Genomic DNA, 12,421 nt, shown 5'->3' with positions numbered 1-12,421 from the left:
CTCACAACATAGAGTTGTTCATTTCCAATTGTCGGATAAGTGAAAAGAGACTTTATATCCTTTACGCATTTTTATTTTATCAATTTGCTACTATATGTTTATTGTTGCTCATCACAAATTATTGTAAGTGGAAGGAATTTTGTATCTATTGTATATTGTTTGTTATTATCTTTATATGTTATTTCTCCCTCATACATGACCTGATTATGAAAAAGCAATGAACGACAAAAAATATCTTTTAATTTTATAGGTAGTTCTCTCTTGTTTTTCTTTTTCTAGTTTAGAAATAATAGTTTCATAGTTTTAGTAGGAAAAATGCTTATCAATTGGTGCTTTTATTTTCGAACTCATTCCTACTTATTAGGTTGAAGATTTCAATTTTTAACGGTACAAACAAAGATGATTACTAGTGTTTGTTTTGCATCGAAAAACACTTAAAAGTTGATCGACACAATAGAACACCGTAAAACACTAAGGTTTTCTAAATCACAGAAAAATAAAAGAAATATCTAAAAAATTTAAAAATATTTTTCTTCATTTATTTGATGATTTTACATATCTGAACGAGACCATATATATAATGTTAATAATTAATTAATAAGTCTAAATACACTTAAAAGTTAAAAAATAATTAAAATAAAAATTCATCTCATATAAATTTCTACCTCTAACTTCTTTTTTTGGATAGAAATTATATCTTTAATTTAAATATCTAATTGTATGCTTTATAAGTATATTTTAAATAAAAAGTTAAATGAGTTATTAATCGGTATAAATTTTAAAATTTATAAAAAGAATTAAATTTTTTAGTCCTACAAATTATTCAAGCAATTTTAATCTCGATTGAAACTTCGATATATATTTTCGAATAACTTTTTACAGATATATCAACAACACTATAAAAGATTCTTCCACAAAAAATGAGTTTAAAAGTCGATTTTTAAATCTATATCATATAGAACTTTTATCTTGATTATATAATATTTAAGTTTTTTATATTTAATTAATCTAAATTTAAAAAATTTATATTGTTTATTAATAAACTTTTAATAATATTTTAAACATAATTACAAAAAAAGTCATTTAAAAATTCAAGAATATCTCATTCTAAAAGGATTCAAACAACCTATAAAATAATTTAATAAAAAAAAAGTGATTCTTAAGACTATTAAAAGCCAAAATTTAAAATTTAGTAGTTGGTGTTATTATTAGCCGATAGATCCATTAATTGGTTGAACAGTAAGTGCTTGATTTCTAGGGTTTTCAATCGTTTCCCCAAATCCTCATTCAAAAAAAAGAGAAGAGAAGAAAATGAACGAATTTGCACTAATCCACAAACGCGAAGCCGATTCAGAAAACAAAGATGAAATTTCTGCATCGAAAAAGTCAAGGGTTGAATCTTCGGAAGAGAATGCTTCAAAGGAAGTAACTTTTTTCCGCATTGAAGCTGATGCAGCTGAAGATAAAGGATTGAGACATACAATGGAGGATGAATGGGTTGTGCTTCTCAATGCAGCTCTAGATTACCCTGGAAATTTGAGGTTTTTTAATTTTAATTTTATTTTAATTTTTCACATTTATTTATTACGAATTTTTGTTAACTTGTTCAATTGGTGTATTGCAATGAGAGAAACTCACATTGATATTTGACAATATAAAATAGTTTTACATCAACACCCAATTAGAAACCACTATGCTGACATGTCATACAACCAATTTCAAAATCTCTTGCAATTTGGCAGAATGCAAGATGCTCATTGGTGTCAGTGTAAAACTATTTTCTCTTGATATTTTTGCAATCTATTTATTGTTGGTATCATTATCATATTGTCATTTTTATTTTGCAGTGTTGTTTTTGCATGTTGTGTAGTTTTTTTTATGGATAGAATGTTTGTTATTTAGTTGAACAACTTAGTTAACGTTATCTGGGTGTTTGAAGAACTTAGCTTATATTTGGATTCGGGTTCGACCCATTAACTGTGTGATGTAGTAATTGATCTTGGAGGTCCGGTTTCAAAACAATGGTGTAGATTATTTAAAAATGATTTGGTGAAGGTAAGCCAATTGATCTCAAATCGATGGTCCAGATATGCCGGGAATTGCGTGTTCTTTTTAATGTTTTGAATCCGAATCCCTTATATTGGGAGCCGGGGCGGAACCAGAAATAAACAATGGCAGGGGCCGAGTATTATATATTGAATAAGAGTTTATCCAATAAATATATAAACATTTAATATCATTCAAAATATTCATATATATTATTCATAAGAATCTGAAAAATCGTGTTGTCCAATAATGTTATCAGACTGTAAAATTTTTTAAAAATACAATTCAGATGTCCGTTTATGAGATTTATAAATATAATTAATTAATTTGCTCTTGTTAATAAATTAATTTTTTTCTCTTACATTTTCTTTTTACAAAATATTCAAACTATTAGGATGAAATTCAATTCACCTTTTTTCAAAATAAATGTTTGTTTTTGGGAACATACAGTTAATTGAGTATTTTATAATTATTAATGTTTTTGAGGTTGTTATTCTAAAAATATATACAAAAATATACTGTTATTTTTATTATAAGTGTGTGTTTCTTAATATTATTTCCATAGTTGATTTTAATAACTGTGCATTTTTTTCGCTTTAGAGGATTTAAATTCTCATTTTTACCTCATTGTTTTTTACTGTTTTCTTCTCTAGGAACTTGATTAGAGTAGAAGGTTATGTAATATATGTTTATTAGTGGTGCGTGCTTCTGGAGTTATTTTGTAGTTCATTGATTGGTAATACTGGGATCTTGGTTTTCAGATGTGCTCACTTTGCAATTTATGATGGACACGGGGGCCGGTTAGCTGCAGAATATGCTCAAAAGCATTTGCATGGAAATGTTCTTGCAGCAGGATTACCACGTGAGTTGGTGTGTTTGCTTGGTCTAATTTCATGTATACTTTATTAGTTAAACTCTTAAGGCTAGGGCTGACTGAAAAGTTTTTTGCTTTCACATTTTGTCATTATGTGGGTTGCTATCATTTTACTAGTTAGGTCCTTTTTGAAAACCAGTCTAAGAGAACTGTGCAACCATTATTAAGAGAGTAGTATGGTTATGGGAACTTAAACTTATTTATCTTTTGTCTGACCAAGGCATCTAGAAATAAAACATAAACGAATCAAGTGAGTGACTTATTATAATGTGTATATATATGCTTGTCAATGTTATAATTCTACCAAGTTTTGTTAACACGAGCTACTGAATCTTAGAGCCTATGTATAAACACCACGATTGCTTCTAATTAGTTTTTCAGGAAAAAAAAAATGATTCGGTAGGAAATCATAAGTAAAAAAAATTCAAAAGTCCTTTTATTATTGATAAATAACAGATGATGTCCTATCATTTGAAAATGGAATATTTGAAATGAATTTTATGGCCTTCTCTGGAGATTTGATTAGAAGTGTATTTTTTCTTTTTGCATAGCAAACTTAATTTATTTATCTCACTCACCTGTCTCTTTCTCTCTACTCTATTTCTTATATTTTTGTTCTTATCTTTTCTCTTTACTGTGCTGTGTTTCAGTTGGATGTAAAGACCGCTAAAAGATCTATACTTGATGGTAATCATTCGTGTATCATTTCTTTATTGACTCTCCCTTTTTGTTAGCTACCACATGAAATCTTGTGTATTATACTTCTATTCTTTATTTTTTTATATAGACTTATCATTTCATGTCTATATTCTGATGTAGGTTTTCGTAAAACTGATGAGTCTCTTCTTCAAGAAAGTGCTGAAGGTATTGAATTTCTTGATCTTCTGTTCAACACATGGCTAAATCACGTTTAAAGTTTTCACATTTCTTCATACTGATTTAGCATTCAGATCACAGTAGAAGTTGAAGACTTATATTTTTGAGAGATGATTTTGGGGTTATCTATTTCTTGCTGAAGTCTAATTGCTTTTTCCAGGAGGATGGCAGGATGGTGCTACAGCCGTATGTGTTTGGGTATTGGGACAAAAAGTAAGGAATCACTTCTTAGTTGGGCCATATGCTAACTGTGCTTCATCGATAAAGATTGCAGCAATTGGGCTAGAATATTAGCTGTTCACTTTCTTGATAATTTTCTCCCTTGGTCTTGGTTTGTTTCAGTGTTTTCTCATGTCAGTTAATTTAAGAGTGATAACATTTTAGCCTTTTCTGTTTGCTGAATCTTTGTTAGGTTTTTGTTGCAAATGTCGGAGATGCCAAAGCAGTTTTAGCTCGGTCAACTATATCTGATGGATCCCAAGATAACTCAAATGGAGTCCCTGCTCTCAAGGCCATTGTTTTGACCAGAGAACACAAACCTATATTCCCACAGGAGCGTACACGCATTCAGAAGGTTTAAAATGCATCAATGATGGTTGATTATATCACGAAAATTATTTACCAATGCTTGTTACTTGATACTTCTTTGTGCATGCAGTTAACAAATAAGATGTTTTCCACTCTCATTATTGAGCAAAATGAAACTGTTTGAGATTAAGTTATGCACTCATATTATAACTATTTATTAGAATCACCACTTTATGTTGCCAACAACTTGACTAACTTGGTTCCTACTAGGACCAGGAAGTAATTGAAGTCTTCATTTTTTCGTGATGCATTTCATTTTAGAATTGGTAGCTTTAGAGTGAAATTATTACTATCTATATATGTATATATGTGCTGTTGGAGTTGTTACCTCAATTAGTTCTCTAGCATGGCATATTCTAGGCTGGTGGTATTGTGAGCTCAAATGGACGATTACAAGGACGACTAGAAGTCTATAGGGCTTTTGGAGATCGCCAGTTCAAAAAGGTTTGCCTTTCAACTCTTGGCAATGTTTACTTGTTCATTTTTCAGTGAGCAAAAGAAAATGTCTCTATAAGCATCATCTAAGCCTAAAATGAGCATTTGCATTTTCATACCTATAAGTTTTTTTTTGTAATCCTGAGGAATAATACGTCATGCAGGTGGGTCTTGTTGCAACCCCAGATATCCACTCCTTCGACCTAACTGATAGAGATAATTTCATCATTCTAGGTTGTGATGGCTTGTGGGGGGTATGTCTTTTTTTATCTATAGATTGTACCGTAACTCATTTTGCTGGTTTGGATTTACTGTTCTAGGATGCAAAAAATGACATTTTGGGTTTGTGTCAGGTATTTGGTCCTAGTGATGCTGTTGATTTTGTTCAGAAGTTATTGAATGTAAGAGCTTGTTCCTGTATTTTTTGTTCTTGCAACTTGAACTAAGAAGTGTGCATTTATAAACTCTGTTGAATAATTATTCCAATGCATTATTCATTTAAATCATTGCTTACTTCTTATTATAGTGGTGTTTTGGTTTAACTATTTACACCCTCCTACAAAATCTGAAAAAGGGGGGATTCAAATAAAAAACATTTTGTCAAGATTAACTTACATTCAGTTACACAGTTGATGTTAATCTTGACGCATCTTGATGACAAATGAAATGATTATAGATTAATGTCAAAATTTATTGAACGACCGTAACTGTTAGTGTAACTCTTCAACCGTTGATAAACAAATCAATGGTTGATATTAAATACACATGCACGATCAGTCATAAGTAGTTTTAATATTAACCCTTGATTTACCTACTCTACTAACTTTTCACTTTAAAGGAGCCAAATCCAATATATATATAGTGTTAGTGCATACTTGTTATTGTTGAATTCATTTTTCCTGAGGATGTTGCTTTGCTTAAGAGTTAAGACTAAAGCTTGAATCAAACATTTGTAGGAGGGACTGCCTGTAACAACTGTGAGCCGCCGTCTTGTAAAGGAAGCTGTCCGTGAGCGTCGCTGCAAAGATAACTGCTCTGCAATTGTCATCGCATTCAAGCGAAATTAAACTATCTCTATGTGTTATACTAGCTGAGTTACTAATAGAATTGAAATATGTTTGCTGCTTCTGTAAGCAATGCATGAATTTTTTATTTCCTATCACTGCAAACAAGTGTGGCACTGAAGGGATAGCAAAGTTGTTTGATTATATATGGCACTAGTGCTTGCATGATTGTTGTAATTGTAGTGTACATGTTGATGCTGAAGCAGTAGAAGATTATTATTGTGATATATGATGAACCAGAGGATTGCAGTGATCCATAATGCAATTTTAGTTTCAGTATATTTTTTTTGCAATTTAAAATTTAATACCAAAATAGCAATTATTTACCAATACTAGAAATTTTATCATCTCCTAGAATATTTTTGACTATTGAAAAGAGACAAATATCTATCATTATCTTCTCTAAAAGGAACAAATTTGTGGTGCTCTCTTGTGACCAAGTACTCAATTAATATATTTCTTTGCAATAATTCTTTTGTTTTAACATTTTTTTTCTCTAAAATAATTATATAGGATTTTTTGTTTTTAAATAAAAAGAAGTACATGTTCTATAGGATCAATTTGTTTCTTATCATGTTATATAAAAAAATTATTTCCTATCAAATTGAACGATTCATGTTACTTGGTGAATAATATGGAGGCCAACTAGAGTAGGACAAAACTCACATGGTGAATTTTTTAAAAGGAGAAGAAGAGATATCATGCAATCAAAACTTAAAAAAACAAAAAGAACTTTGCTACAAAAGAACCTTGATGATTTTTTATGATTTGAGTAAGCAAATTTTGTAACATCTCTTTTGTGGTGAAACAGATATATAAATTATAAATAAGTATGTAGTTGGCAAGTATATCCTCTTGGTTACAAATATTCTCATACTTTTGCGCTTTGCATTTTTGTTAAATATTCTCAAAGGTTGTAAAATAACTATTAAACCTCTTCAACTAATAATAATTTCCTCTTTCCATTTTAAAAAACACAATCAAAGGTTCATGAACAAGTATATCAAGTTAATAATATAATGTTCCTCCTATAATCTAGTTGATGTGTTGACAAAGATTTTTATAGGTTTTTTAGGAGAGGAAGAGAACCTATCACTAATGGAGACTAAAGATGTCACAAAGGGTCTCGAGTTAAATATTTTACACAACTATTTTTTGGCTGAATTATAAACAGTAGCACATGGATATTTGATTCATATTCTTGTTCTTCCCCCCATTGAAATAAATTCAAAAGAATCTCAAGCAGCCAATCATCATCATTATTACTCATTAATTTGTGGTTTCATATTTTTATGTTAATAAATAATCAACTCCTTGTTGGATTACATTTATGGCTAAAAAAATAAACATGCAATCATTAATATGTACATAGCTAGATAATTGGGACAAGAGTCTCAAGAGAAATTGTAAGATAAGGCTATGGTAGGAACATGATCACATAATGATAAATAATAATGGTTGGTTGCTCTCTAACTACCTGTCTAACATGATTCAACTTGATTATGTCTCCATAAAATAAATCATTATATTAAAAGTCAACTAACATAAGAAATTGAAATTATGTCTAAGATTTTTGTAGTCTTTGAATAACTTAGATGACCTATTGAAAAGATTACACTGATGATTCTTTTTCATTAACTGCTTGATTTATTATTATTGTTTTTTAAATAGTAATAAAAATTAACTTTGTCAATACTCATTAGTAACTCAATTAGTAGTAGGAGTGAATGGACGGTTGAGTTAATCTTTAAGTCTCAGGTTGCCTTCCCATAAGACAAAAACTTACTAATTTTTAATAATGAAATAGAGAGTGCTAAAAGTTCGTGAATAACAGCTCTGGAGGCTGTTACAAAAACACTGGTGTTCCACTTTTTTATAAGACCGTGTTAGATACTCTCTTAGAATATATGTAATCAACTTAGATTAATTAAATAATTAAGGTTCTGATTGAATGATTACTTTAAAAATTAAGATCTTAAACAACCGATTAAATGTCTAAATTTTAGTAATGAAAAATCTTACAAGAGAATTATAAATTTTATCTGCCTTCAAATTTTTCAAAAGAGATTAATTATCGTTAATGTCATTAAACACTTCACATCTATCACATGTGCCAAAAATAAAAGAGAGTATTTGTTAAACCTTTACATTTATTTGCAACCACTAACTACTATTCCAAAGGGACCAAATAATGTAACTACTAAGTTTTTATTAAAATTAACAAAAACCTTATAATTTTAATATTCCTTCAAGATTATTCTCTCTCTCTATCTATATAACCACCTTTCATTGTTATTGCACCTCATAAACATTCCAAAGTTGTACAAAAAAATGGGAAGTATTATGAGAGAAAAAGTGAAGCTTCTTGTAGCATTACTTGTTCTTCAGTTTTGTTTTGCAGGATTTCACATAGTCTCTAGACTTGCATTAAACATTGGTGTCAGCAAAGTTGTTTATCCTGTTTATAGAAACTTAATTGCTTTGCTTTTGTTGAGTCCACTTGCTTACTTATTAGAAAAGTGAGTTTCCACAACAAACTTTTTTAGTTTTTACACTTTTCAATTTTTTTATACCATTCTTCTTTTTGCTAAATTACACATTTCATTCTTTAAATTATTTTTAAATTTTACTTTGCTTCCTTAGATTCTTTTCTATATATTTTTGTATCTAATGTTGCAAACTATTAGGCACTTCAATTTTTATTTTTTTTCCAAACATCAGTCAATTTAGATTTTTTTTATCGATATTTAATATTTATAACTTAAGAAATCAAAATATATAATATTTTTCTCTTTAAGTTATAAATATTAAATCATTTAGTTTCTTAAGTTACAACTTACAAACACAAACATTTTTTCCTTTTTAATATTAGTAACTTAAAAAATCAAAATGTATAATATATATGTTGTTTTAGACAATTAATAATAAATCGCCTCGTTAACAAAACATTCAATAACTCTCTTTGATCTAAAAAACCGTTTAATATGATGTGTCAGATTGAATTGTTAAAATAACTTTACACGTATATTGCATTTAAACTCTTATATCTTAAGTACCAAAATGTAATTTAAGCATTTTTTTTTAATTTCTTTTGAGTACATTTAATTAGTGCAATAATATACATTTTAACATGAAACATTGTTAACAACATTGTCGTCAGGAATCAAAGACCACCACTTACTCTATCTTTATTGGTTCAATTCTTCTTATTGGCATTACTTGGGTAAGAAAGTATATCAGTTGAAAAACTCTACATTCTAATTTTGTTCATATTAGTATTAATATTAATATTAATATTATCTTCTTTGATTTTTATGTAGGATCACTGCAAATCAAGGATTTTATTTGTTAGGGTTATATTATGCTTCTCCTACTTTTGCTTCTGCAATGCAAAACTCAGTACCTGCCATCACTTTTGTCTTGGCCTCAGCTTTAAGGTAATCATTAATCATCTGTCTTTCGAATTATCATAAAGTGCGTGTTTGGTTTCAGGAGAGTGAAAAGTGATTTCAGACATAAAATTGATTTTGATTTTTTTGATTGATGTTGATTGGGGTAGATTTTGTCTTTAGAGTTGATTCTAACTTGAAATTATGATATAAAGTGTTTGACTCCAAATGTGATAAACAACTTAATTAAGTACTTATAACATAAGCACTTATATATAAGTGCTTATATTTAAATAATTTTTATACCAAAAGATAAAATAAAGTCAAACTATTTTTGAATAAACTATAAATTGTTTTCATAAACTATCGTGAAAAGCTTATGAAAATAAACCGAAAACAACTTATGGACATGTCAACAGCTGTTCTTATAAACTATCTCAAATAGTCACACAAGTGCCATAGGAGAAATGGCCCTAGGAATATGGAGTTTGGTCGAGATGTAAGTAAAATCTAACCGATGATTGTTACAACTAGGATTCATACCCAGGTCTTCCCGATTGATTTGTCCTTAACTAAAATTCATTAACCACTTGAGCTTAACATTTAATTACTTACGTCAATCCACAAACTCAGATAATCCAATGAAGACAAGTTAATCATTTTCTATTGTAATCTCATTACAACTTTAATAAAAGTTCATTTGTCTAGACTTGAAGAAACCAACATTGCAAGGAGAGATGGATTAGCAAAAGTTGTAGGAACAATTGCAAGTGTAGGGGGTGCAACAATAATCACTCTATACAAAGGTCCTCCTCTTCTTCACCTTCAAATGAACCAAATACAAGGAGACAACATCACCTTACAAATAGATGAGTCTTCAACCAAAGGGCAAAATTGGACATGGGGTTGCATTTACTTGCTTGGACATTGTTTATCATGGGCTGGCTGGATTGTTTTTCAGGTCATAATCAATTATCATAATTTATGCACATTATTTATACCTCAAACTATGAATAAGCCATTACGACCTCCGATCTCGATTATAAGAAAAAAAATATCTATAATTTTTTGTCCAATACTGTTCCGATCTTAAATATAAGAGAAAGTTGATCAACAAAAATGAATGTATTTTGTCCAAATACTTTCACTTTTGTTGACATAACTTTATGCTGTATTCAAGACTAGAGAGAATATATAACGAATTTTTAACTAACTTCATTGTATTTAATGCTATTATTTTCAAAGTATTATTCATTTAATTAAAACTACATTTTCCAATATTCTTTAGCATTAAATATCATCAAGGTATTTTTTTGGTCTTAACCGTTTAGTTTGAAAGGCAAAGGTGCTCTATAGTAATTTGAAGTTCGTTGAGAAGTAAGTAACATCCGATCAATTTCAATCAAGATTCAATTATATTTTTTACCGAATTAAGAAGATTAATAGTACTATTTTTACTAATTTTTTTTTCAATAAATGTGAGATTAGTAACTTTTGCTTATAATCGAGACACCTGAGCGAGTATGTTGTTTAAAACTATCAAGTTCATAACCTGATTTTTGAAGTTAATAATTTTATGCAGGCTCCTGTGGTGAAAAAGTATCCAGCTAAACTCACACTTACTTCATTTACATGCTTCTTTGGATTGATCCAATTCTTGATCATAGCAGCCTTCACAGAAAATGATCTTGAAAAGTGGAAGATACAATCAGCAGAGGAGCTTTTTACCATCTTATATGCTGTAATACTCCTCACTTCAATTCTCAAATATTTGATTGATAAGACACTAAGTCGTGTTCGGATAAACAACTTAGTTAAGCACTTATAATATAAGCGCTTATCAAATAAGTGTTTATGTATAAGCTGTTCTCATATAAGCTATAAGCTATTTTCATAAGTTCTCTAGAACAGTCTCAAAGTGTTTATGTCAGTAAATAAATTCAAATAAAGTAAAAGGACAAAAATAAAGTCAAATTATTTTTATATAAATTATAAATTATTTTCATTATCAGTTTGAAGAAGTTATGAAGATGTCTTAAGCTATTAAGTGTAGATGATTTTAAAGTGAATTGAATTAATTGTGTGTGATGATTTCAGGGAATTGTAGCATCAGGCATTGTCATATCTCTCCAAACATGGTGTATCCAAAAAGGTGGCCCTGTGTTTGTTGCTGTCTTCCAACCAATACAGACTTTTCTAGTTGCTTTCATGGCTGCATTTATTCTTGGAGATCAGTTGTACTCTGGAGGGTATGCACAAAATTAAATATAATCATTAATGGAAGATTTTCTCTTTCAACTTTATATTAAAATAATAAAAGTATATTATATGAGATAACACCTATTCTAATTCAATATTATATGAGATAAGTTAGCATAAAAGATGAAATTTAGGAAGTGTAATTTGATCAGGGTTGTTTGTATTCGAAGTCTTTTTGGTTGGTAGGCCAAAAGCTAGGGCTTTAGAAGCCTTACCCCTTGGGCCGACCTTGAAAATTTGACATGAAAACGTTGTTATCTATTTTCAACAAAATTATGTATATATATAGGTGTGATTCTACTGTTCAATTATCAATCTATTCAGAGTTATTTTTCTCATCGCATATCAATATCTCATAATTTTTTAGTATAGAACTTTTCAAAATGATACATTCAATTTTATTGCAGGGTCATTGGTGCAATTTTCATTATGTTTGGTCTATATTTAGTTCTATGGGGTAAAACCAACGAACAAAAAGCGATTGAGCCGTCGTTAACAAAACCATTGCTTGATACAAAGGAAGATAATGAAGTTATTGATAAAGCTTCAAAAGACATACCTTAACATGTCTATTAGTTCTAAGAGACATAATATGGGTACTAATTAGAAGCATATTTCAGGATGTGTAAGATAATCAAAGTGATTTTGTTGTAATGTATTGAGATATATAGTGTTAGAGTTTAAGGAACAAGGCTAAGGTGGATTAAAGAATAAGGCATGTTGGTGAATTTTCTATTGGAATGGAAAATTTGTTGGGTTGGCTTTAGCATATCTGTTATGTAAAATTATGTATGAAACAATTCATGTGTGATGTACATTAAAAGTCAACTAATATAAGAAATTGAAAGTATGTCTAAGATTTTGTAGTCTGCCAATAACTTGCATATTGA

General features: G+C 29.3%; 2 protein-coding genes across 3 annotated transcripts; both read left to right on the top strand.

Moving 5' to 3' along the window:
* Positions 1-1,192: 1,192 nt before the first annotated feature.
* Positions 1,193-6,162, top strand: LOC101512799 (probable protein phosphatase 2C 8). Of its 2 annotated transcripts, none has more exons than XM_004512820.4 (10): positions 1,193-1,541; positions 2,808-2,916; positions 3,571-3,607; positions 3,740-3,784; positions 3,957-4,009; positions 4,209-4,370; positions 4,745-4,828; positions 4,984-5,073; positions 5,173-5,220; positions 5,776-6,162. In XM_004512820.4, exons 1-10 carry the CDS (start codon positions 1,312-1,314, stop codon positions 5,884-5,886), a joined length of 969 nt encoding a protein of 322 aa, XP_004512877.1. In that variant the 5' UTR covers positions 1,193-1,311; the 3' UTR covers positions 5,887-6,162. The 2 variants fall into 2 exon arrangements, with proteins under 2 accessions (XP_004512877.1, XP_027193409.1); XM_027337608.2 differs by having other exon boundaries at positions 1,199-1,541; positions 2,808-2,908.
* Positions 6,163-8,193: 2,031 nt separating this feature from the next.
* LOC101512482 (WAT1-related protein At3g18200) lies at positions 8,194-12,381 on the top strand. Its single transcript, XM_004512819.4, has 7 exons — positions 8,194-8,402; positions 9,044-9,106; positions 9,204-9,320; positions 9,981-10,233; positions 10,855-11,013; positions 11,370-11,521; positions 11,939-12,381. The coding sequence occupies exons 1-7, from the start codon at positions 8,215-8,217 to the stop codon at positions 12,093-12,095; spliced, it is 1,089 nt and encodes a 362-aa protein (XP_004512876.1). The 5' UTR covers positions 8,194-8,214; the 3' UTR covers positions 12,096-12,381.
* Positions 12,382-12,421: the final 40 nt, after the last annotated feature.

The sequence above is a fragment of the Cicer arietinum genome, chromosome 8 (assembly GCF_000331145.2).
Source record: "Cicer arietinum cultivar CDC Frontier isolate Library 1 chromosome 8, Cicar.CDCFrontier_v2.0, whole genome shotgun sequence".
In the NCBI taxonomy this organism is placed as follows: domain Eukaryota; kingdom Viridiplantae; phylum Streptophyta; class Magnoliopsida; order Fabales; family Fabaceae; genus Cicer; species Cicer arietinum.
Note: the sequence above shows the minus strand (reverse complement) of the source record. Positions and strands in the feature narration are given on the sequence as shown.